Raw genomic sequence first — 26,567 nt, 5'->3', positions numbered from 1 at the left:
ATTATCAGGCATGCCAAATCCAGTATCTCAGAAAAAGCAAATGTCCTGAACTTTTCACTCATTACTGTTTAATTGTGTGACAAAAAAGCATCCAGTTAATGGTAGTCCTGTGGCTAAAAACACTTTTTTACTTAACAAAGTTTGAGGAGAATGTCAAAAATTGTGCAAGCTATCAGGCAGGCCACAAACAAGTAAATATTATAAATATCAAAACGTTATCCCGGTTAATGCAAATGTAACGGTGCTGATGGCAGACATTTTAGATTTTAATTAGTTTAGAAATTCGGGCTTCTATTTTGACAGTGTCCAAATTCACATAAAATGTGACGCAAATGGTTGTGCTGTTGACAGAATACATGATACTAGCTAACCCAATTATACTATTCCGAAAGTCATGAGTGCGCAATTTTAGATTGTCTGCACTGCAGTTCCCAGTAAAAATGGACTAGCTTGATAGCTAGAACTCAACACATGTAGATAGCTATGGATACTATACTTCAATTGTGCATTTTTGTAAAATGTCAGAACTGAACATCCCAATCAGAAGGATATTATTTTAGGTAGATAGCTAGTATTATAGAGGCAACACCGTTTGTTTTTAGCCAAAATGGCTAGTGACGATAGCGAGTGGGTTGTGGAGAGCATCGCTGGATATTTGGGAAGTCCCGAATGGGTAATACCGGTTACGGACTTCATGGAAAATAAATGCACAGGTAAGATTTTTTGATGACTGTGTTCAAGTAGGTGTTTCAGAACCAACATTACAAATGAATGGAATCAGTGTAACCTAAATTATATAATTAATTAACTTAGTGGTATTGTTAGCAGGCTAGCAAGCGGGGAGGATCGCTGTTTCTGTCATAATTAATCATCTGCTGTTACTGGCTGTAACGTTAATTAGCAACAACCTCATTCCTTATTTTTTGAGGCAGCGAGGAGCAGTAATTGTTTTTTGTTCAGACAGTAGTAGCTATTATTTAGCGTCGCTTTAAAAAGTCTACACCGACGTTACTACTGTACCGACCGAATAGTTTTAGCGTTTGTCCCTGGTGTCGTAACGTTAATGCCTAGCTAGCAAGAAATGCTTTCCCGACGCTGTTTTAAATGTAAATAATAATCGATACCATATACAGTCATATTGAGGACATGGAACCTGAGTTAACAAACAACAACATTGTTTTGCATCACCCAATCATGCACCTTTTTGTAAAAATGGTTGTCCCTTTCGATAGAAATTACTGGACCAATACAAATTAAAAAACTGTCAAAACACCTGGAATCACCTATATACCCCTAAGAGTTTTCTATGTACAAATAATTCAAAAAGGGGAGCTTTTGGGTGACTTATTGTGGCCCAGCAGTCTAGGCTTCTGTTCGGCCTCCCATGCACAGATTTACGTCAGCAGGTTTGAATCTTGCCCACTGCGGTTTAAAAAAAAATCCTTATCAAGAAATGGGAAATCTTTTTGACTTTGCTGACAAATAAGTTGTACAGTTCCACAGTATTTACCCCATAGCAATGGTTAAGCATTCGGTGGTAATGTGATGTTTTGAGTATTTTGGACCTTACCTTTCCATCCTTAAAGGAACCTACCAAATTCCTGAGAAGTCTATTGGAGAATGTCAGGACATCTTTCTGAGAGATTAAACTAAAGTATGCAGGCCTCATGCAGATAGTGAAGTATCCAAAATACCAAATTTTACATCAGAATGTCTGAAAAGCCACAGAACGAAATAGGCAACTTTTTGACTTTTCAACAAATGTACATTCAATCATTATCTTTCTTTATAGTTTATTAAGAAAAGACTAACAAAAATAACTATGTTAATGTATGGAAAATGTATGAATCATTCAATTATAAATACAAATTTCTGTAATTGTACATAATTCCATGCCTGGATATACGTGTAGTAGATAAATTATTAGATTTAATCAACAAAACTGCAGCAGAGATTAAAAAAATGAATAATCTGATCAGATTACCTTTGAAAAACTGTCCACAGGTGATCGCTGTATGCCACATGTTATGGAAGAGCCACTGTTGCTATCTTTCTTGGAAACTGTTATTAGCTAGCTAGGTAAACATTAGAATGTAGACTTGATACTTGTTGTTATAGTTGACATTATTGTTTGATTTAGATATGCCTACAATTTTGCACAGTTCATCAAATGTTTATATTTTTGCAGTTTTTGATGATGAAGATGAAAATAAATTGACTTACACAGAAATCCATCAGCAATACAAGCATTTGGTAAGTAGCTACAGTCTTTGAAAAGGCTTGTAACGTCCTGCATTGGGGTATAGTGCAACAACTGTGAAGCGCATCACAGCTGTTGAGAATAAATTAATGAATACACACCATTTTCTTTACTTACATATTCCTTAAACATTTTGTGTGTACTACACACAATGTTATGGGAGATGGTGGCTACACCTGGGATATAGGCTACATGTTCAAACACCAAGGAAACAATTGGAATTGGACATTTGGAAAACTGTCTTTGTATCCTTCTTGATAATCATAGATGGATTAAAAATGTGTGTGTGTTTCTCCAATAAACAAATGGCATTAACACATGGTTTTGTTTGAGCATTTGAGGTCCTCCCTATATCTAAATATATTGGTGGGTCTTTGATGTCATTGGGTTGTTTGGCTTCTACTGGGACTCTTATTAAGTGCAGCAGTTCCTTGAACTTTATCTAGGATTCATGGATATCAACCAAAAAGCTGGATGCCACTCCAAATTGTTTGTAATTTGTCTGCAGTTGATCAGTACAGCAAGTCAGTGACCCTAAGCATATATTTAAATCCACAAAGAAAGGATTTACCACAAAGTCATAATTTAGTTTTGGCCATCTCAGTTTATGGACTTTAAATATGATTTAAAAATCATTGGTTTGAATTGAAGAGGGCAGTCTAAGGACCGCAGACCAAAGGACCTCAAGATTCTGGAAAGATCATGGAAGAATGGTCCCTTTCAGTGTGATCTCCAATCTCCATACAATGTAAATGTTTTGGGAGCAGGTGCATGTTGCCTGTACTACACATTCATGAGCCAATCTAAGAATACAAGGCAGAAGGAATACAATGCCCTGGGAGAGCTGCTGACTTGCCCATGTGTTGGCGCTTCTCCTCTCTGATGATCATAGCAAGAATGTTAACACCTAATACATTTATCTAGATATCTGCCTGGCTATCCTGCGATGTCATAGCTTATAGGGACATTGTGGAACATCCAATGGCTCTAGTGAACAAGGGCAAGCCAATCAAAACTTTCATTTAAATGAGTACAAGTACTCAGACTGTTTATATTAAACAGCCTTATCTGTTCATCTTTACCAAGGGTGCAAATAATTTAGGTGGTGACCAATAACTACATTTATTTTCAGGTGGAGAAGTTATTGGAAACTTACATGCAAGAGGTTGGCATCAATGAGCAGCAGTTTTTGGACGCATGCTCCTCTCCTTTTGCGAAGTCCAAAACCTTACAGGTAAGCTTGGGATTTATCCATCCTGTGTCTTGTCACAAGAACGCCAGCTATGTAGATGGGTTATTGTGTAGTTTAAATAAATGGAATTTAGTGAATTACTGGTATTTGACACAATCTGTCAAGCATGGTGGAGGCAATTTGATGGTCTGGGGGTCCTTTGGTGGTGCTGAAGTGGGAGATTTGTACAGGGTAAAAGGGATCTTGAAAAAGGAACGCAATCACTCCATTTTGCAATGCCATGCCATACCCTGTCGATGGCGCTTGGTTGGAGACAATTTCTTCCAATTTTCTATAAATTGGCAAACATTGACAAAGTCCACGCATACACGTTTAAGCTTTGTTTCCAGAGATGAATATTGGAAGCTGACCAAGTCACTTGGTCAGGAAGTGCAGGGCAGTGCCATAAAATTCTGAGGTAGCCTTATATATTAGTTTTTATTGGTAGCAAGGGACAGAATATTTAACATTTTAACCTGCACCTTTGGGGCCCTGTCTAATCAAGCTCAGTGGCTATGATTCTGAAAAGTAGGTTATGGACATTTGGTGAAGATAAACAATAAATCCTTATTTTCATGCAAAATAATGACTTGTGCTGCTGAGGATCTGTTTACTGATGTGATTAATTGGACTTTTGGCTGTAGCCTGGTGGTGGGGTGGTCCATCTGCTTGACCAGGCTACTTCACTTTGCCTCTGAAGAAAGGAAAGCTACATGTTAATGATTTGAGGGCAAGCTCCTGTCAAGTCTGAACATGCTGGTATCTGTTTATATGCCGACTGCTTTACAGTACACCGTCCAACAGGAAATGGCTGCAGGGTTTTGATGCTAGCTAATCACTCTGCTGAAGGATTTCCATTAGGTTTTAATCTCTGAGGAATTTATTACTATTGAGCCTAATATGCCTATTTTTTCCCTACCCATTTACCATTCTGCTAATAGTAGGGAATACGATGTGCCAGAGAATGGGTAATGTGGTGACATTGGATGTGCTCTTCTACAAAAACATTCAGGTTGCTATTGGTCTATATTTATAAGGGTTCATTTAAATGTATATTAAAAACTTTATATGAAAAGCATAAGCTTACCAATACTATAAATGGACAGGGAACAGTTTGGAGAATAGATGTTAATGTACATCAAATGTGATCATAAATGCTGACAGTAGGACATCAAGGTTATTTAAACTCTTCTCATGTTTTGCTTGCTTGTATGACATTGACACATCATTTAATATATTCCTTAACATCTCCACTCTGAGAATGCATACATAGTCCTCTTAATTTGCAGCATTTCTCACTCAGACAAGAAAACATTTGCAGAGTTGAGCAGTTAGCAGGAAGGATAGAGGTAATTTTTCAGGTTCAGAACAGCAGGCAGTCAAAACCCATACTGCACTGTGAAGCCCAAATCCAGCACTCTGAAGTCATATATAGCACATTACATTCATGGAATTCTAATTTAGCCATCTGTCAGAGGACACTTTAAAATGTCAACCCGTTTAGTGAAATGAGTGTTACGAGTTAACAACCAGCCTAGATCAAATTGGACCTACATGACAGGAAATAGTTCAGGTACATAATGATTGTGAATCAACATTCTGTTTGTCCTCCATTTGTTGATGATGGGAGCCTGGGACCGTTAAACGCAGTTGAGCTCAGGTTAACCTGATCTATGACCGGATTAGTGGGCCTGAATTGGGTTAGTGAGATAAAAGAACAGCTCCAAGGAGCTTTTTCCTGATGGAGGGTGTTACTTAGTCCCAGGCCCAGTGGTGCCTCCTGGGACTTACCTGGGCCAGAAATAGCCTTCAGTTGTGATTAAGTTACCTGGAGACACGTGGCGGCAGGAAGGGAGGGAGACGCCTCAGCCGACCTGGTTTCACCTGTTACCATGCTGATGCCACGCTGGAACAACGACCGTGCCTCCTGCCAACGGGGCACACCCCGAGGACATTAGAACCCAAAGGAGACCGTACAATCTGAATAGTTCGTTTGACCAGCCAATATGTTTAGCAGACATAGGTTAATATTAGTGGTTATTATTGATTTGTTAATAACTAGTCGTATGTCCTCTCTGTCTGCCTAATGACCGCGGTAATTACTGTGGCCTAACTGTTCTCTGCTCCTGTCTTGTGTATCTTTTTTCAGACTGTATTCCAGCCCATCCTGGCCACAGATGACTTCCAGATGTTCAGGGCCCTCATGGTGCAGAAGAACATGGAGCTGCAGCTCCAGGCGCTGCGTGTCATTAAAGAAAGAAATGGTAGACCTGGGGCTTTACACCTTTGTTGTCCTTTTGCTAATGTTGCAGATTTTCCCTGGTTACAGGATTCAGAATTTCTAACCAATGTAAATGATCAAACAAAATACTTAAAAAGGAAATCTAGCTCATGAAGTTCTAGAACAATATGTTGTAGCTAGCTACTCGCTGTAATGTTTGCAGAGTTTGGACATTTTAGAAGAGGAATTGAACTAGAGATCGCAATTAAACATTAAGCAGCTACTCAATCCAGCCAGTGTCCACTCATTCACACATACTTTTGGCACTGAAATGTACTGTTTGTTTCTAATACAACCCTCCTTTGTGTATAGGCGCCCTGCCTGAGTGTCTCATAGATGGAGCAGACGTAAAGAGTGAGTTGGAGCAGCAGGAGTTGAAGATATTACAGGAGGTGCTGAAGTAAGACAAACACAGAATTGAGACCTTTCCATACATTAGGGGCACTGATTACCCCATGTGGCTCAGTTGGTAGAGCAGCTGTGCTAGCAGCACCCAGATTTGCTGGCCAGAATGAAAAATCTATGCACTCACTACTGAATGTTGCAACGGATAAGGAAATGTTGTGACTGCAAGATTACTTATATGTACGTGTTGATCTTGTCATTTTTAGGAATGTTTTTCAATGAGAATTCGCAAGCAGTAGATACAGTCAGAACTTAGGACACTTACCCAATTCACTTACCCATTCATTTGAATGTATGTGTCCAAACTTTTGACTGGTACTGTAATTGATATACAGTGGATATAAAAAGTCTACACATGTTATGCTGCCAGCAACATCATCCAGAATGACCGGTTTGGCGGTGAGTCAATGATGGTCTGGGGAGGCATGTCCTTGGAGGGTCACACAGATCTCCACTTGCTAGCCAATGGTACACTGACTGGTGTTAGGATGACACCCTCAGACCCATCGTCAGACCTTATGCTGGTGCAGTGGGCTGGTGTCTTGGTGGTACCAAACCTCTTCCATTTCGCAATGATGTACACTGTACTCCTGGAAACGTTCGATGTTGTAGCAATTGATTTTATAACCTTCCCAGATCTATAACTAGACTGAATTCTCACATCTCTGTAATCTACTGTGATTTCCTTGGACTTTATGGCTTGGCTTCTGCTCTGACATGCACTGTGAAGTGTGGGACCTTATGTAGACAGGTTTGTACCTTTCCTCAGGTCTCGACTCGGACTGAAGTTTAGTACCTCGACTACATCCTGGTCTTTTACCACTACCATAAATACAGGACTGGGTTAATGTTCTTCATGTTATTGTAAGACCATCAGTTGGCCAGTTTTTATTACATTACAAGTAAAATTTTAAAACAAACCAACACGCCTATATAGAAAAGTTTTCTTAGTTATATGACTAACTTGGCCAAGAATGTGGGGTGAATGTACTGATAAGAAACATGTCTGTGTTGGTTTCCTGGCTGTCTGTCTGTACAGGAGATCAAAGGAGGAGTATGACCTAGAGATGGCTCGGAGACTGAAGTCAGAGGGGGAGATTGGCTCCACGTCCAGAAGCTGCTGTGATGGGCCAGTTTTAGAAGAGGCCAGTATTCCGAGCTCCGCCTCCACTCAACAAACAAACACTACCAGCAAGGTGAGTTAGGAACATAATACTGACCCCTGATGGTAGCAATACAAACACACTGCATTAATACAAACAAACAGTTCTATTATCTACGATCTACAGTATGTTTACAGACATGTTTTGAAGAATACTTGTGCCAAAATACATTGTGTATTGATAATATTCTGAAATATTGCAGTCATTTGAGTGTTTGGGATCTGATATTGTTGCTGTAACGGTATAATTATGCAGCGCTTTCTGTCCATTGACATGATTGTTTATGCAGTGGTCACACTTGGTCATGAAGTTTTAAAGATTTAAACAGGCAATTCTAATTGGACTAAAGCTGTGGTAATAAAAATCTGGCAATCGAAGCCAGGTTCACTCCATTTTTTCTTTGAAACTCCCTAATCAGGAACTAATTTAGACCTAGGACACAAGGTGGGTGCAGTTAATGATGAGGTAGAACAGAAGCCTGAGTCCCTGATTAAGGGGTTGCAAAGGACAAATGGAGTGGAACTGACTTTGAAGGCCAGATTTGAATATCACTGATTTAATTTTTGAAATGTAATTTGTGGTCTACCTCCACAGTAATCTTTTTTAGTTTCTGAGTGTTAACCAGGGACATTTGCTGAGACATCTCTTGTGGGAACAAGCCACCAAAAACTGGTCATTGGAGAACAGGGACGTTTGTCTGGTCAAATGAAACAATGAACATGGCTTAGTTCTGTCATTGTGTGGTTGGTCAAAACAAAGACATTTCAATATGAATATAGAACATTTTGTTATTACCAGTTTGAAATAGAATTAGTGGTAGAGAGACCTTTTAATTTTACCGTGAACTGGATGAAGTTTTTGGAACATGACACACCTCCATGACTCTGTGTGTTGTTGCTGTACTGGTAATTGAATGTAATACAGTGCCTTCTGGCAGTAGCTTAAATCACGGATTATATTGGCCAAATAGAAGTCTTTGGAAGCAGGCAGGTTTGGTACAGGAATATAACATTATACAGGTAATTTAATCGGTTACGCTTTGGGTTTAAGCAAGAAAGCAATAATGAGAAATTAATGTGCTTTTTGCCTATGAATATAACATTACCAATATAAAAAATATTGCTCCCACGGAAACAAACTCAAATGTAATTGTACTGCTTCTGGAGTATTTACGATGTATATAAGATTAAGTATGACGTTTTGGTGGCTCTGTTAGAGGTTATTTGCTTTAAAAAAAAAAATACCGTGAAATTTATGTCAAATCTCAAATGTAAAGACCCAGTATATACTATTAGCTGAAGGTACATTATGTTTTGCGAAAAAGGACATTTCTATTCTGTTATTTTATTTTTTAATAGAATGAGGAATCCATTCTACATTGTATAAAATACAATTCTCAGGGTGCCTAGAAAACCATGGTTCCCCATGGAACCATCTAAGCACAAAGTCCTAACATTAGTCTAAGCTGGAGAAATAATGATGATACGGTAAATCAAGAAGACCAAGTTCCTCAAAGCTGATGAAAACTTGAGCATTAAAGATATCCCCAGAATACTGACTCCTTTAGGCCAGGCTTTAGACTCGAGGATTACTACTTGAAGTTGTTGTCCTGTTATGCCATAAAGATGTATGGAAAAGCCACCAACACACTTCCTAAACTTTGCTATTGTACTTCAAATAATAGGACCATTTAACTCACATTTCCGATCAGTTATACACAAAAATACCAAATCCTGTAAATACAACCTCTTCAAAAAATCTCCAGTAGTCCAATGTAGATGAGTTGAACTATGATATAAGTGGGCTTAACTGGAAAGCTAATGGTTAATATAAAGAATGTGGGTATTCAAATCCCCAATTTTCTGTCACATAAAAGCACTTTTTTGTCCTAAATTGCCCTTGAATTGGTTAGAGGTTGTTTGTTGGGTTTTTTCTGCATACATTTCACCAACAATTGTATCAGATATTCATCTACATAGTAATAATAAAGTGAATGTGATTAAATGAATTGAAATGGGCTGTACCCTAGTGTACCTTGTGTGTTAGTATAAAAATGCCGTCTTTTGACTGTGGTTGGACCTGTAGTCTGTCCTGTTGATAGATATTAGCCATGCTACTGAAACGTTATGAGCCCGGTATGGCTTTCTAACTAAGCACTAGATGCAGTGACACTGCTGCCCTGTGCCTTTGCTGTAGGTGAACAGTACATCTTTGAAGAGAGAGGACCTGAAGGCTGCTGAGGCTAGAGGTGTTGGGCTGAAGGGTCCGTCCCCTTCCATGTTGCCATCAGGTAATAATAATGCTTTTTCCAGCACTGTTGCTGACTCTTTCCCCGTCATTTCATTTGGTGCTGGACGTGCCCTTCTGTTCTTTTGAAGCATGGTGAAGGTGAATTATTATTCAGTGGACACATCACCTTCTGAACTGAGCTGCAGATTTGGAAGTAATGGAGTATGGATTATCTACAGTGATGACCTAAACAACAAAGTGAATGACAAAAATAGACAAACTAGATACATTCTAAAACATGCATCTTCTTTGCAACACGGCACCAAGGCTGTATTGTAAAGGAAACAAATAAACCATGTAAAAGGAACACCGTTTTTGACCTAAATGCAGAGCAATTGTTTTGGGGACAAATGCAGTACAACGCATTACTGAGTAATGGCCTCCTTATTGTTTCAAGCATGGTGGTGGCTGCGTCATGGTGTAGGTATTCTTGACAGTCTAGATTTTTCCACCTGCGTATCTGAGAGGAATTCACCGATAACACAAGGCAAAATCTAAACTGGAGTTTCTTACCATGAATACAGTGGCAAGACTTGAAATAAATGTCTAGCCATGATCCCTGAGTTTTGCAAGAATAATGGGTAAATATAGCATAATACAGGTGTGAAATTATTTTCAATACTTTAAGACTCCCAGCTGTAATCAGTACCAAAGGTGTTCCTAACATGTAGCCATGTGAAAATGTATGTACACCCCCTGGGAAGTAAAAAATCTACACACTAGACGCATGAATATCTGAGCAAACTTTTCACCACATTTGTTGTTAAACGTAACCCAATTTTACTAATCACCCCAAAAAAAACGTAAAACCATTTATGCAATTAAAATAAAGAAATGCATTTTCCTTATGCCGAAAAAGTTATACGTTATCCATCACATAAAATGGCTAAAATTCTTATCAGGTGCACCAACGTGGGTTCAGATGAGTTGAAATGATTTCAGGTTGCTATAGTACAGAGGGTGAGTAATGAATGGTACAGAGGGTGAGTAATGATTGGCAATGTGTTGATGCAGAGTTGGCCAGCGCAGAGCCAATCGTCCTTCCTGCAGTGAGGGTTCCAGTGAAGGGCACGGAGTCCGGGGCTGTCTCCAGGGACAAGGGCAGCAGTAGCAGCAAAGCAGGAGAAGGCTGGATCGAGGAAGCACGCAAGGAGGCTGGCATCTGCAAGCCGTTCACAGTGAGTCTCCGTGTAATGCACTCTGGAATGTTTTGTGTAACCTCTTTTGGCAAGTGTTTTTCATGGTCTCCTATGGATTCTTGATGATAACGGGGTTCCCGGAGGAACTACACTCTATGAATAGGCTGAATAGCTAACTAGGCAGAAAAACGATTACACTTGGTGACTAATGTTATAATTTGCTGTTGCAAGAAAGAATGTTCCAATGTTTTTAGTCATGTAAAATAGCCTGATGTTAATTAATATGAAGGCCATTTTTTCCTGAAAACTAAGTGCAAAATTATTTCCATGTTTGTGTAACTTGTGCAAGCATCTTTATTGCTTTTTGCCAAAATGTGATGATTTGCATTCAGTGCTTTGTGATTTTCTCAACCCACTCTCTTACCTTTGCGTACATATAACACGGGTTCACACTTCACAATTTCGTGCTATGCATATGCCAAAGTCCTTTTTTGCGTGCAGTTCAGACGCGATCTCCTCCCATTAAGAACTATGGTGAATAAATGCGATATTGAAGTTTCACCTTTACCCTTTGACGTTCTTTCAAGAAAAAAGTAAATCTACGGCTTTTAAACGATTAGTCACTCTTCGGGAGATCCGTGCCTCGGTGATGGTGACGTCAAATAGGTTTCAGTTGGTGCGTGTCAATGAAACGATTTTATTGACCATTATTAATGGTAGGAGATCGCGTCTCAACTGCACGCAAAAAAGGACTTTGGCGTATGCATAGCACGACATTGTGTGAACCCGTGTTATATGTACGCCAAAGGGAGTTGGGTTGGATTTTCTTTAGTTTTCTGGTACCTCTGAGCTGGTTGGGTCATCTCATTCTAATGCTCACTTTTTACCAATCAATGCACAGCTCTGAATAACAGCCTCCATTTAACAATTTGATTGTGTCAAAAAAGTAAAAAATTCACCCCTGCAACAGAACATTGAAAGGAAACCATGACTGGTTAACTCACGAGGTCTGTTGGAGACGGGACCGATGAATTATGTTTCTTGTGTACAGGAGTTGTCCTCAGAGCAGCAGGAGCAACTTCAGCAGAGGGCGCTATATTTGAGGCAACAAAGAGACAAGCTTCAGGCCATGAAAAAAGAGCAGAAACCTAAACCAGCTACACCAGAGGAACCCCCAGCACCAACTCCAAGCACACCGGTAACATCACACCTTATGCAGTGTATTTTCCCCTAAACATAATGGTGGTCATACTTCTCCAAAAGACACATGTAATACATTAGACAACAATGGATAATACACAGTACCTACAATAGGCTGGAGACTGCATACTGAAATACAACTTGAATACAAAACGACTAGCAAATTCCCAAATCCTGTTTTTATTTAAAACATTTCTCCCCTATTTAGTCTTATCAGCTGTTTGCTTTCACATTCTTCCCTTTCTATTTGCTGCTCCTCTATATTTCCATATTATTTTTCTTGCGCTGCCTTGCCAGTCAAAGGAGGATGGTCCCAGAATGAACGGGAGTGGTGCTAGTAGGGTTAAGGAAGACAGGGTCAATGCCTCCCAGCCTGTGAGCTCTCCTGTTGGGGGACAGGAGAAGCCCAAGGTGATCTGTGTACAGTGTGACAAGTTTTATTCCCTTTGTATGTCTGCTGATCCTTGTGCTTTTATTCTTGCTGTAGCTACAGCGCTGCTCCTGTCATGTGGCCTTGTGACTTAGATGAGCTTTATAATTTATTTTTATTTTTTATTTGACTCTAAACATTCCAATTTCTCTTCCAAGGAGATCTCAGTCGAAGAAAAAAAGAAGTTGCAGAAAAGAAAACACCTGGCAGAAAAACTGAAAGAGGAAGTTATCAAGAAATGAGCTCAACTGCAATAAATTTTCCTGAGTTGAACTGTAGTCTGAACTATAAATGCACCTAGAAGCGGAGATGGACTGCTTGTGAGGGCAAAATGGGGTGGTTGTTTTGGAAAATGCAGTATTTAACTAAATCTTGATAGTCTTAAATACACCAATCAGCCATAACATTATGACCACTGACAGGTGAAGTGAATAACACTGATAATCTCATTATCATGGCACCTCTCAGTGGGTGAGATTTATTAGGCAGCGAGTAACCAGTCTGTTGTGGTCAGTACCTATCAATAGTGGTTCAAGGAAGGAAAAGTAGTGAACCGGCAAAAGGGTCATGGGCAGCCTAAGGCTGGCCTGTGTGGTCCGATCCAATAGATGAACTACTGTAGCTCAAATTGCTAAAAAAGTCAATGCTGGTACTGAAAGGTGTCAGAACACAGTCCATTGCAGTTGGTTGCGTATGGGGCTGACCCCTGTTCACTAATGAAAGCGCCTACTATGGACATGTGAGCATCAGAACTGGACCACGGAGCAATGGAAGGTGGCCTGGTCTGATGAATCACATTTTCTTTTACATCACGTGGATGAAGAGGTGCATGTGCGTCGCTTACCTGGAGAACACACGGCACCAGGATGCACCAAGAGAAGGCAAGCCGGCTGAGGCAGTGTGATGCTGTGGGCAATGTTCTGCTGTGACAATGTGGGTCCTGCCATTTATGTGGCTGTTACTTTGACATGTACCACCTACCTGAGCATTGTTGTAGACCATGTGCACCCTTTCATGGCAACAGTATTCCCTGATGGCATTGGCCTCTTTCAGCAGGATAATGCGCCCTGCCACAAAGCAAAAATGGTTCAGGAATGGTTTGAGGAACATGAGTTCAAGGTGTTGACTTGGCCACCAAATTCCCAGATCTCAATCCAATCGAGCAGTTGTGGGATGTGCTGGACAAACAAGTCTGATCCACGGAGGCCCCACCTCGCAACTTACAGGACTTGAGGGATCTGCTGCTAATATCTTGGTGCCAGATACCACAGCACAAGTTCAGAGGTCTAGTGGAGTCCATGCCTCAACGGGTCAGGACCTACACAGTATTAGGCTGGTGGTCATAATGTTATGGCTGATCGGTGTATAATGCACCACTGATTCTACCTAATGTTTGCTGTTTTATGAATCCAGTCATTTTATAAATGTTCTGCCAAAGATCCTGTGTTGTAAAGCCACGTGTGGTTCACGTAAAAATGCATATCAGTGCTTGTAGAATAAGTGTATTACCTCAAATTTCAGTAATACCATTCTAATGTAAGTTGTAGCATACACCATTCAGAAAGGTTGGACACATTTCTATTTGTTTCAATTCAACTCAAGATTAAAATAAAGCTAGATTCACATGTTTAATGCCAGGGTCACATTTAATCTGAAAACGTATCAAATATCAATACAAATTTTTAGAATGGAGATAGTGGTAGTAAATGCACATGTACAAAATGTTCATGGAGAAAAACAAACCTATGCGCTCTAGGCTTCTGAAATGGTTACATTTGGGCACTTACAGCTGCAAGTATTCAGAACAAAACACTTTCCCCATCTCTTCCTGACACCTCAAACTACATCTGTCAATAGGAATGTCTATATAACATGGCAGTAGCTGGTCTAACTACCACTGAAATTTAGGATTGAAATATGCTCTAACCCACAGGAACTGATCTAGCAACAAATCCATTCAACCCATTGAGTACTGAACTGGGATGGAACACTAGTAGTATGCACCACTGAGAAGGGCTCTGTGTTCTTTTACACATACTGGCTGGAAAATAGACTTTTCTGAACAAAGACACCTCTGGTAGCTCAGCTGAAAGGGAACCGCAGTCCAAGCCACTGAATACACACAAACTTCAGACATTCTCAATGTGGGCTGCAAAAATGACTTTACTGCAGTTTAATACATGTTATTTTAAAACCAGCATTGCAACTCTTGCTTTCTACAATGAATCAAATAATTGAATTAAAAGGGTGAACAGTAGTCCCACCATTTGTGCCAACAAAAACAAAAATACACTGGCAGGTTTAGCTCTCCCCTTTTAAAATCACTTGAGGCAAATGATTAAAAAGAAAAAAATAACTGTACAGTACTTTTAATAAACTCATGAATACAGGTTTCCTGGCTGATGTAGTTCTGTGTGAGTCGGTTGAGTCCTGCTCCTTGTAACTAAGCAATGGTTTTCTTTAGGTTCGTTTTTTTTGTTACCCCCCTCTTTCGCGTAGTTCCCTCTACCCAACCCAAATGAACAGTTCTGTAGGGTCAGCCAATCAAGCTTCCATTACTAAGCGGCTAGTCCTGCTAGCCTGACTGGCTCTCCCGTTAGCCCCCCTGCTCCCCCTTCTGTAGAACGACTGAGGTTTGGGTGAAGTGCTGCGTCCCTGCCGGAGCGTCAGGGAAACCTGGCACTGCTCAACCTCTCTGGTCCACAGGCCAGGTCGGGGGTGTAGGAGCGAGGGGCAGGTTGGGAGGGTAGGAAGGTGGGAGTGGTCTCTCCGTCCAGTGGACTGTGAAAGTAGCACAGTGGACTAAGACCAGAGTACTTCACTGGTTTTATGAGCCCAGGCGGGGCCGTTTCCTTGGGGACTGCTCTTCGTCTTCTTCCTCCTCGTCTTCGTCGTCAGGGTAGTCTACAAGTCCGACCACCCCGGTCTGTCAACAAGAACACGGTTACATTAGAACTTAAATGATCCCGCCCTGGGGTTTGGATCATTGTCACTACTGGGGTGGCAGGAAAATGGGGCTTTCACTACAGATTGACAGGTAGAAAGAGGATATGGCTCACCTTGGTAACTAGAATGGCAGTTGACAGGGAAAGCTCACCTTGACTACCGGGGTGGCTGGTGATGCGGTGGACTTGACTGGGGAGCTGTTGGGACTGGTGGTGGAGGCGGCTGGCTTGCCATTGGCACCATTGGTTCCATTGGCAGCCCCTGTAGAATGAGAGAAGGTAAACTTAAAGCTGCCAGTTGGGGTCCGCTTTGGAAAGTTCTCTTTGTCCTCACTCTCTTTAACTGCAAAGAGATGGAAATACATAGGGTGAACACCATTTCACAAGTCGTGGCGTTGAGAACACATGCACAGCAACGCTGCAGAACACACCTTTTTTGGCTTCAATATACTTTCCGTAGCTCTCTGGGAACTCTTCCTCAGGCCTGCTTTTCTCAATAGCCTCTCCTTCATCGTCGTCTTCATCTTCATTGAACCACATTTCCTCATCCTCGTCCAGCGTTCTGGGATCCCTACGATACCTGCTCAAATACAGTCAAGACTTCTTTTAATTGGCTCAATATTAATAAACTATTAGTCACTCAACACAACACTTAAAACAGCATTGCATACAAAACACTTCTGAACTCTGCTTAACAGAAACTAATATGAAATAAAGTTACACCAAGTCATTCTTGTCTTAACCATTCCTTCAATGGAACTTCATCGCAGTTGTTCATGTCCTTGAGGAACAACACTGACCTGTTAAGTCTCTGAGTCTGTCGGTCTTTCTCCTGCTCATATCTGCCCTTCAGTCCCTTGAAAGTCTGGACGTATTCAATGGATTCAAGTGCTTTGTAGTAGTTGTCTATGATGTGGGCTATGAGGGACTTGATATCTTCCTGTAGAGATAGTTATAAAACGTGTAAAGGTACTCATCTGGCTCCCGTAAACAGAGTTAAATGTTAGAGTGAATATGGGCTTACAACTTTGATGAACTCAAAGAGTTCAATGATTGCCGAGTTTAGAAGGTTGTATCTTGTTCCATTGTCCAACAGTGTGCTGATAACTGGCTCAAATAGATTCCCTTTGATAATGTAGCGGTTGTAGTACTCATCCTTCTGCCCAATTATTCTTCTCATGAAGCGCAGAGCACCTGTAGAAAGACATCACAAGTAAGTGAACTCTGCACCTCAGAGGAAGGCTTTGAGGAAACTATATACAAACTACCATAAAAACAACATTAAGGTTATAGAGGAATCAATATTATGGTAAATCCAGACAACATCAGTCCTGAGGTCTGGTATTTACCTTGAAATTCATAAATGAATCAAAACATGTAAAACTAGGTCTGAAAACGTTTTAATGTTCCCCAATTTTTTTTTATAATTCTAATGTAGTTACACCAAACACTACAATGAAAACCAACATTACACAATTTGGCTGAGTGGCAACTAGTGTACGCCACCTCACATGACCTGTACTGTTTGATTACATCAGAGGACAAGTCTGCCAGCATTAGTCATAGCTGAAACCTTTTGTAACCCCAGTGACTTACACAACGCCAGGAAGGTGTGTTTTGAGTTCATTAGCACCAGCACTCTTCGCAGCAGGTCTTTATTCATGATGTAGGTCTTTATGTGGTACGTGTGGTGCTCTACGCAGAAAGTCAGCAACTCCAGTATCAAAGCAAGGAGCTGAGCTGTCTGAAAATTATCTGGAAAACAAACAAGCATTAACAATACTGGAGTGAAAAAACAAGCAACAGAACACATCACTCCCCACAACTGATGCAGCGCCTCTGTTTAGTAAACACCAAACTCCAAGAGGAATTGTTCACCAAGATTTGGTCAGTGATGTGGAAGATATTGAACCCAGATGTATGGAGGAAAACCTAAAGCCCCCCTCCACATTTCATTACCGGGAAACATTAGGATTGCGTGAATAATGACTACATACCAGGACACACTGGGTTGATCTTGGTGGAGCCCTCTTGCAGATCTGGGAGACACAGGAGAAGCAATCAGTCATAAATGCATCACAGTTACACAGCTGCCAGCAATGAAGGTAGAGGAACAACGTCACATGATCATCCATATGAAAAGTCCCATTTTGGAAACCGATCCTTGGTTTAGAAGACAAGAGCAGTGACAACCCATTGCAGACCATTGAAACCACAAAGGGCAGTGCATCCTGTCTACATAAACACCTGCAGCAGCTCTGAAACTCATTTTGATGGGGACTGTCAAATGTCTCAGACAGGGTCTTAGTTCTGGTGAGATCACGCAGAAGTGTTTTGGGGGAGCTAGGACATTTGAAAGGGGGGGATCATATGACCGTTGCTCCCTCTAATGCCTGTGTCTGCAATTAGGAAAGGCTGAGACTGAACTTTTTCCATTATTTAAATCAAATACAATAACAGCATCCATCACTATTCTGAATAAGCTTGACAAATTTCAACGGTTCTTTAGAAAAGCTGTATTTCTTGATCCAAATTCTCTGTATATTTGCAATAAAATATATAATTGTTAAAGCAAAAGAGAAAATACGGTGTATAATAAGCCAATGTGATCAGCATCTCCTGGAAGATGCACTACAATAAATATGAATGACGCAAATCCCCACAATATCAGGATCCGTCCAAAAGTGATGTAAACACACCCACATAAACCACAGAGTCCAAATACACAAAGCATATACCCATTTAGATGAAAGGGTCCCCCTGCTCACCTTTAGAGTGCTTGTCGTCTACAGTGTTGGCCAATAGAGGGGCTGTAAGGACCTGCATGCAGTACTTGTAGAAGAAGCTGAGGAACTCTGTCTTCTCTGTTTTCTAATGGGATTTAAAGTAACAAGGAAATGAGACTGATGCTGTGATATTCCTAGTTCCTCTTATAAAGTAATATGAGAAAGGTCTTTTCACCCAATTTCTAGTGTTTTGATTCAGGCAACATAAATAGGATTGACACTCTTGGTCACAATGCATTTCACCTGCCCTGGTCACCTCATTATTCCAGATGTCTTTAGCATGGACCAAGTGTTTTTTTTATTTTTGCTCAGTTACAGGATTCAGAAAGCAAGTATTAAGAGAATTTGCCTGACTCACACTGAATGAGTTCTACTGGTTGGACTTAATTTCCATGAGACTGCGTCCCCTCAGACTTTAAGATGTCCAGAGTCACTCCCCACTAAGAAACCAACACTTGACCCCTCAATTAAAACATTTAAACAAATATTTAACCAATTTCCATTCTTTCCGATCAAAAACACCTGATTTTCATGCTCTCTCTTTCAGAAGAATCTCCTTAACCGTTACTAATTCAGCTTAAAGACAGGCTCACTCAGCCAACAGCACTCGTGTCAGAGGCCTGTTACCACCCATTTTACACACCACCTGTTTTTGTTTATATCGATTTCTTTATTTCCTTCCTGTATTGAAGACTATTTTGGGTTTCTTAATTTAAGTAATTATACAAATTGCGGTATAGCTAGCACTTCTGTACTCTTGTACAAGAATTGTTGGAGATCAAGTGAGAGATCAAACAGGATCTTACATTAGTGGGGGCAAGCATGTTCTCTGGGTCAATCAGTGTGCGTAGGAGCCCCATGAGCTGCACAGCACCACCCAGCTCAGGGTCTGAGTCACAGATCATCTGCTTTATCACAACGTTGATCAGCAGCACATCCTAATGGAGAGAGAGAGAGAGAACAACTGTTGAGTATGATCACTTACAGGTAACTAACCGGAACCATTCTAAATAATCCAGACTGATCTTATCTAAATGCAAAAAATAATAAAAATGCTAGGGTAAACTGTGGAGATGGCCATACAACCGCAATTCAATACATCCAAATGCTTTGGTTTAATACAAGAGTGACAAATTTAGTATTAATTGGAGAAACTAAAATTAGAGACCGTGGAAAAAGAACACACACAATTGAGTTCCAAAGCCAAAGATAAATGACCAAAACATGATTTTTACCCAGACCATTGATTTGAGAATAATTCGACTAAAGAATTTGCCAGAGTCTGAAAAGAATGTTGCGATTATGTAGGTAGGATTTAGTGATAACAAAGGGAATGAACACCATTTTGACATAAAAAAGCTCAGACTTTTCTGTCCAGACGAGAAAATCACTGCTCTCTCTGTGCAGTCAGACAGGGTAGTTTGGGTAGACCGGCAAGAAGGAAACCTGCCTGAGCGGACTGTGCATGTACACATGACATATTTAACGCGTCATTGAAGACGTTCTTAAAAAATTAAATCACTTGCGACTCTGGGCATGCTTACATGGCTTGCATTGGCTTACATTTATACCTTACTCTTTCGTGTGACGCTGGGTCCTTGAAAAAAGTCCCATGAGGCAGTATCTTCATTATCATTGTAAAAGCCATATTATAAGCATTTGATGGTTCCAACAAGGAAAGGGAGGCGTAAGCAGCAGCATCTTCAGGCACTGTGCACTAGTTTTTTCACAATACCAAAATGTTCACTTTAATACTAGGTTTAGTATTGAAACACTACTATACCGAATCCATACTCAAAAACAAAAAACTAGATGTTCAAAACAACACCACAATGAAGAGTGTGAATAAAAATAAAAAGGGGAATGCCTATTTATGCCCATCTACTGCTTATCATTTAATATATAATAATAGTTCCATAAAGACATATGGAATATAGTATCTTACAAATATTATTTGTAAAACATTTATCTAAAAACATTTCAGAGGCATTAGGTAAATTATAATAATACAGATAAAACTCAGTATAACCTGAGCATTATACAACAGGTGATTTCAAAGTTTACATTAGTACCAAGTAATGCATTACTACTTATGCTATTGTAGCTTGCAGGTCTATTACTGTACAAATACTGTGAAATATTTCAGTTTTTTTATACTTGTTTGAAGGTGGTTAACCAAAAGAAAATAGCTTACTTCACAATGAGTCTATTCAGAAATTACTTTAACAGGCAACACTACAGTGAACAGTTGTCTTATCAACACAGTTACATGCATAAACGTTTGATAGATTACTGAAGGAGAAGATGCATCAACTTAATCAAATGAATAGAGATACCTATCAAATGAGGCAGAATGGCTTTTATAATGACAATTTCAATGGTTAAAAATGCCTTCAATCCAGTTAAGATCCATATGGCAATCTATGACATGAACAACAAACTTACATCATCTGTCTGCTGCGGCTCTTGCATGACAAATTCTCGGACCATGGAGGGGCTGAACTCCACCAGGTAGGAAAATATATCTGTGGCTGCAGCCCTCACCTGCAGGTCGTCCATGCCCTATAGACACAGTGAGACAACATCCCAACAGTCTGACTTAAGCTTCATTCATCAGAATGTACTTATGACAACTTGGTTTGGTAGTTCTCCAATATAGCCATCTATAACTAAATGCACTGACAATTAACACAATACCTGGGATGAATATGCTAATACAAGCATTGAAATGTTAATACATACAACAGACCGTATACATACCATGACTATTTCAAGGGCAGAAAGAATGCCAAGATTCGCAAGAGTCTTGAAGAAAGCATCTCTATTTTGTGGTTGCAGGGTTTGTGAAAAAGCACAAAATTCTTTGAAAAAGTTCACCTGTGAAGAGGTAAGAAAATAACATGACACGAAGTCAGTGAAACATTTAGGTAATTACTATTTCTAAGCTTTTAATTAAACAAATAGATCAGTCAACTTACTAGTTCCCTCCTTTTACCGTCCTCTGTGGCTTCATCTGTAAGCTGTGCAAAGACTTCGGTCAGGAACTTCTCATCCTCCTGTAGTGCAAGGCAGGGATATAAAGTTAAAGATTCACTGCATCTCAGTTGGTCTTACAGTTTTGTGAAGTGAGTGGTCATATTGAAAAGAACCAGGACTTAACACAAACACAATTTCGTTTTTACAGAGGTCTCTTTAAAACTTCTGAACTTGGAGAAAATGGCAAAAAAGAGAACAAGATTATTTGTGCCACAACTTTATAGTAGTTAACCACATAAGATCAAAGACATACTTTGAAGCCTATTAAAGTTTACATACGGACTACTAACTCATCAACCGATAGAGACAAAGACAAACAGTTGGATAAATAACTAACCCTTAAAGTCACAAGAATTGATTTACAATACTGAGGATAACAATGTGTAATGAGTACTTCACAATCCATGAAACTCAAAAGTTAAACAACATACAGGTTTATCCATTCCAGTTTGTCTACAAAAGCAGAACATCACAAAATTTTGCAATGACAAAAATATAAATATTCAGACCTAGAGATGTTTTGAAATCCTCCATACCTTCTAGAGAGAAATGTCAACACCAGTGAAACTCAATAATTACAACCTTGTCTCCATTGACAACAGATTTCCAAACGACTGTAAACATTTTACAATGTGAATTCTCAAGTTTGTGTAACGACCATGTGTCCTTTCTGCAAAAGTAGTACATTCCCACCAGACAGATTTGTTAAAGATATAAAGCAGAGTGATGACAGTGCAAATAGACTTTCTGCCTTACATTTCACATTCTAAATAACCTAAAGTTCTTAGTGTTTTCAACTCAACAAATAGTGCAAATTTTCTTTTTTGCCTTAAATAGAAAACATGCCCACTATGTTTACAGATAAGTGGTCTGCGTTATCTGTACTAGGTAAGTGGATGCTCTGTCAGGAGCTCTTGGTAGTTCACCCTTTGAAAAACAGGACAACATAGAAGACAATTCAATAGTCCACGATAAGAACAAGATTTTGTAACCTAGCAGTTTTGATTTGATAATTTCACCAGAATGACCCTAAATATTTACAGGAAAGCAGTATTAAGCTAATGTACTTTTAACATCTTATGAAGCTGTTCACATTTTATTTACTGAGTTGTAGTGGGAGGAACACACAACAGTTCATTGTGTGACCTAAAGAATACTTCAATATGGTTAATCTATTAACATTTGTGCATATATGCATTTCTATTGCTATTTTAACCAGAATTCATTTTAAAGACTTAAAGACAAAGGCTCCAACATGTCAAATAAGCAAAATGGTAGCATTTATAAAAATAGTAACAACATTTATGACTTTTAAAAGCCATACAATTTGCGTGAAATGTTTGGATGGAAACATGGTAAATGGTCAAAGGGTTTTGTATCAGTCTTTACAAAAAATAAAAAACTGCAAACAGAGCTGAAGGGGCATCGGTTAAAGTAACAATAGGATGTAAACCCCAGTTACAGTCAAGACCAGACCTACAGAAATGTGTGGTCCTGTTGGTTTGTAGTGACTCACCTGCAGCATGCTGACTATCTCCACCTTGTTGAAAAAAATGAAGGATGTGAGGGTGGAAAGGAAGTTCTCCTCGAACACAGAAGGCGTGGGAAGTATGATGTCTTGGATGTACTGCACTCGGTATGTCTGGTGGATCTTCTGCCGGAGCTCTGAGTCTGTGATGGGAATCACTTCCTTGAACTTGGCCGTCTTGGTGAGGAACTCGCGGTGCCGTTTGGGTTGCACCAGTGCCGGGTCATACTCGAGGCAGCCCACCACATCCATGATGCAGTCGTCTGAGAACATGACCTCGAAAAGAGCTGCCTTATTGAGAAAGAGTACACCGCGCACAATCTCATACAAGTGATGAAGACCCTCTCGATTGTCCAGGTCTTCGCACACCTGGAAAAGCTGCAAGAGCTTCTTCATGTAGCCTTCACTCATAAGGGCCAGGGCCAGCTTCTCCCGGCGAATGGGCGAGGACAGGACAGAGGTCACCAGGTCGGCGATCTCCTCCAGCCGGGCTAACTCACAGGGAGGCAGCTCCACCAGGTGGCTGGTCTCTGGCATCTCCTCAAAGCGCTCCTCCTCAGACTCATCAATGGGGTCCTGGGTGATTTCCAGTGCAGGGTCTTTCCCCTGCACCTGCATAGAACAAACAAGGCAAGTGCCTCATATTAAAAAATCTGAGGGCAAAGTATTTCCTATTTTGTGTTACATGATATTTTATACTCTAAACATATTACACAAGCTACTGTAGTAGCCTGCAGTCCATTTTTTAAGTACATGGCATGCAGTTGAGGTGTTCAACCAGACAGTTTATAATCTCTGCAGGCTGAACGCTACTAACTACCGTTGGCTAACACTAACATTTAGATGTCCCCCCTGTTTAATCCCTAAAAACTTTGTAGACAAATACTTAAGTACGGATCATAAAACTCAATGTGTAAGCAGCCTTCAATTTCTACCTGGCTGGCCAAATAAATTCACATTCCATTTTCATTTTGTAGGATAACACACCGATTTAGTTGACAAAACATACTTGGTCCTAAGAAGACAAATGCTAATGTTATAGCTTCTCATTGCAAGCACTTTGTATGGTAGATGTGAAAAACTGACTTCCGCACTATTTTAAAATAGCTGCTCCAGGTACAGGCTTTGTTATCTGCTACACAGTACATACAGTGGGGGACTATGCTTTCCCAAAGACCTTCTCAAAACTGTAATTAGGCTTACCAGACAGAAGAACATCATGGATCCGTATATTATAGGGATCAATAATTTGTTACTTGTATGAAAAAGCAGTGGCAGAGAAAGAATACAAAGATCTGCACATGCAAGTACAATTCAAGAAAGGATTAATAAAAAAATGTATTCTGGGACTTAGTCCTCAATTAAATGTGAAGACAAACTGATTTCAAACTGATTTTTTCTTTTTTACAATTCAGGGAGAAAGTTGTTAAACCATAATTTACAAAATATTGAAAAATAATGTAGTGTTGTACTCATTATTTTACATTAAAGACCTGGGGGAAAGGGGTAGCATAGAGGAGAAGAGCATACACACAAAAAAGTAGTTTCTCAAAACTTTTCTTCCTAAATGATCTCTTAAGCCTGAATAGTTTGGGGACCCCTGAAAAATAGCAATTCTGGTTCTAAAGAAATTCTAGCAGCATATCATAAACAGACAATCACAAAACAGAATAGAGTAAACACTGTACAATACCTGACAAATCTTCTCCCAGATTTCATCACAGCCAGCCTTTTCTTGAAAACTCAAAGCCAGATCATAGTTCTCCGCTTCAGACCACACAATCAAGGTGTCCTGCAAAGTGAAAGGAAGTTGATCAGTATATTTTCATGACTTTTGACAATAATAGCTGTTATGTAAGATGTACTGATTTATTTGCAGTATCACATTTATCACAACTATTTTGTTCCTGCTAAGTTCAACATTTGCTACTTTACTAAATGGACCAAAAGAAAGCAATGGAGACACTCACTTGTTGTTTTTGATATGCAGTATTTGGGCTGATTTTAGACTCCAGAAGTAGTGAGCCTAAAAGTCAAGAGGATATTGATTAGCCATTATCATACACAAAAGGTATCATTTACAATGACAGAATTCAGTGACATGAGTGTAAAAATAAAAACCCTTTAATTAAGTATTCAATAATTGCAGCAGCAACCAGATGGCAATTGTAATCTTTATTGGCTGAAACCATAACAGCTACGCGTGTAAACTAAGAACATTTACCATAAAGCCTAATAGTTATCTTAACATTAGATTAAACATTGTTTTGTTAGAAATTTGCTCCCAATATAGTTACCAACGCAGTCATCGAGTTTCCATCCTAAAGTACAGTACCTGGCAAACCAAACTTTTGCAAGCTGATTAAGCAGAGTAGGTAGTTTGCAATGCTCTACACGTTGCTAGCTAATGTTCGTTGGATACACTAAAGGTAACTTTACGTCACGTTAAGTTATCGTAGTAAGTATACGACCGTAAGACGGTCACCCCTAGCTCCATTCAGCTAGCTGAAATCAAGAACGGGATCACAAACTACTACTCAGTTAAACCACAAACTTCTAAGCACTGGCTAGTTATTAGCCAACTTACTAACCAACTGTAACTAGTTAGCAAGCTATTGTGGGCAAGATATAATTCAGGATAGATAACGTCGTTAGTCATGCTTAAATAGTCTGCATTAATGTGTCAAGGGTAATGATGAGCAAGCAAATACTGTAGTGTTTTAATAAACGAATTACAGTAGCGAAGTTTTCTAAGAAACCAAAGTTCAATCACTGCTAACGCGTTAGTAAGCTACAATAGCTCGTAAGGTTACAAGTAAACGTCATTAGGGAGCTAGCCAACTAGGTAAAAGTTATTTCGTCGTTATTAAACTAAATAGATGACTAGGGTGTTATGTAGTTACCGTCCATCAACGAGTATTATAAATAGTATATTGACGTTGGCTGACTATTGGCAAACTAAGTACAGTAGTTTGCCAACATTACGTTACAGTACATTAGCTACTGAATTTGGGGCCTGTGGTAGTTAGCTAGCTACATTAGCTAACGTAGCTAGCTGACGCTAAGATCTGAACAAAACAAACGCAAGAGACTAGCCAAGCATCATCATCATCATCTCATCTGGTAATGAGATGAAATAGCTAGCTACAGTAGCTGGCTACCAGGCAGTAGCCAGAAACTCACCGTCAGATTCGGCCCTAACTAATAACGATATTCCCTTCAGTCGTTCGACAAAGGTAGACGAGACATGTCCGGTGCCCCTGTCGTCCCACTGTCGGTCTTCATTCAGCGTGTATACTTTCACACGCCGCCGAGTATCCGACATGGTGCCGGTGAACGTACCTTGAGGAAAAGCTAACACGCTAACGTTAGCTAGCCACTACAGTAGTTCACCCTCTTAAAATAGTAGCCTAGCTTATTTCTTATCCCCGAGCTTCAAACTTTGTTTCTACCCGCATGTTCCAGACATACATCGGAATATTATTCACAATAATGCGCTAAAACGTTAAACTATTTTACGAGCATATTAACGTTAGGCCGGATTTCTAGCTAACTGTAAAATCGAACGTTGAGAACACAACAACTACGACGGCCTCTTCACTATCGTTCACAGACCGCCATCTTGTAATCCGATCTTGTGTCTTTTTCTTCCCCTACGTCAATCAAACGGTTACCGCCGCGGGGTCTCCTCTGAGGGGCTACGGAAGCCGCTTTGATACGGTCGAAATATCGATTTAAGTAACTACTTACACAAAAATTATGACAATATGTGCTTGGCCATAGTTTGGAAAACACATAACGATGCTGATTTTAATGAAGCCAACTCGACATATGCTAGCACTAAGAAAATATCAATAAAATGAATATGTTAAGA

The 26,567-nt window shown here is 39.9% G+C and overlaps 2 protein-coding genes across 7 annotated transcripts; one reads left to right on the top strand and one right to left on the bottom strand.

The window, feature by feature from the left end:
- The first annotated feature begins 364 nt into the window (after window positions 1-364).
- cfap36 (cilia and flagella associated protein 36) lies at window positions 365-12,671 on the top strand. Of its 2 annotated transcripts, XM_010869848.3 has the most exons (11): window positions 365-713; window positions 2,189-2,253; window positions 3,393-3,494; window positions 5,641-5,755; window positions 6,085-6,172; window positions 7,217-7,373; window positions 9,537-9,630; window positions 10,644-10,807; window positions 11,820-11,966; window positions 12,266-12,379; window positions 12,557-12,671. In XM_010869848.3, the coding sequence occupies exons 1-11, from the start codon at window positions 608-610 to the stop codon at window positions 12,638-12,640; spliced, it is 1,236 nt and encodes a 411-aa protein (XP_010868150.1). In that variant the 5' UTR covers window positions 365-607; the 3' UTR covers window positions 12,641-12,671. The 2 variants fall into 2 exon arrangements, with proteins under 2 accessions (XP_010868150.1, XP_010868151.1); XM_010869849.3 differs by lacking the exon at window positions 12,266-12,379.
- Window positions 12,672-14,025: 1,354 nt separating this feature from the next.
- Window positions 14,026-26,355, bottom strand: LOC105010520 (serine/threonine-protein phosphatase 4 regulatory subunit 3-B). 5 transcript variants are annotated; one of them, XM_010869845.5, is made up of 16 exons: window positions 25,877-26,355; window positions 24,664-24,719; window positions 24,387-24,485; window positions 22,682-23,305; window positions 21,108-21,185; window positions 20,890-21,006; window positions 20,575-20,691; window positions 18,936-19,067; window positions 18,112-18,214; window positions 17,341-17,382; window positions 16,940-17,098; window positions 16,368-16,537; window positions 16,144-16,283; window positions 15,775-15,923; window positions 15,496-15,686; window positions 14,026-15,324 (listed from the first exon to the last, which is right to left on the bottom strand). In XM_010869845.5, the coding sequence occupies exons 1-16, from the start codon at window positions 26,016-26,018 to the stop codon at window positions 15,226-15,228; spliced, it is 2,418 nt and encodes an 805-aa protein (XP_010868147.1). In that variant the 5' UTR covers window positions 26,019-26,355; the 3' UTR covers window positions 14,026-15,225. The 5 variants fall into 5 exon arrangements, with proteins under 5 accessions (XP_010868147.1, XP_010868149.1, XP_010868148.1 ...); XM_010869847.4 differs by having other exon boundaries at window positions 15,496-15,605; window positions 25,877-26,354; XM_010869846.4 differs by having other exon boundaries at window positions 15,219-15,324; window positions 15,458-15,686.
- Between the last annotated feature and the right edge of the window lie 212 nt (window positions 26,356-26,567).

The sequence above is a fragment of the Esox lucius genome, chromosome 6 (assembly GCF_011004845.1).
Source record: "Esox lucius isolate fEsoLuc1 chromosome 6, fEsoLuc1.pri, whole genome shotgun sequence".
NCBI lineage: Eukaryota > Metazoa > Chordata > Actinopteri > Esociformes > Esocidae > Esox > Esox lucius.
The sequence above is the reverse complement of the archived record's forward strand: the minus strand, read 5'-3'. Positions and strand labels throughout refer to the sequence as shown.

What these genes read in the sequence shown, in the direction of transcription:
- LOC105010520 (XM_010869845.5), bottom strand. Translation starts at nt 26,018, where the DNA reads ATGTCGGATACTCGGCGGCGTGTGAAAGTATACACGCTGAATGAAGAC. An exon ending in AGCCGCAGCAGACAGATGAT is followed by an intron (nt 19,068 to 20,574) that starts GTAAGTTTGTTG and finishes TCTCTCCATTAG; the next exon opens with GATGTGCTGCTGATCAACGT. An exon ending in ACATGCTTGCCCCCACTAAT is followed by an intron (nt 18,215 to 18,935) that starts GTAAGATCCTGT and finishes AAATCCCATTAG; the next exon opens with AAAACAGAGAAGACAGAGTT.
- cfap36 (XM_010869848.3), top strand. Translation starts at nt 608, where the DNA reads ATGGCTAGTGACGATAGCGAGTGGGTTGTGGAGAGCATCGCTGGATAT. An exon ending in TGTCATTAAAGAAAGAAATG is followed by an intron (nt 5,756 to 6,084) that starts GTAGACCTGGGG and finishes CTTTGTGTATAG; the next exon opens with GCGCCCTGCCTGAGTGTCTC. An exon ending in AAACAAACACTACCAGCAAG is followed by an intron (nt 7,374 to 9,536) that starts GTGAGTTAGGAA and finishes CCTTTGCTGTAG; the next exon opens with GTGAACAGTACATCTTTGAA.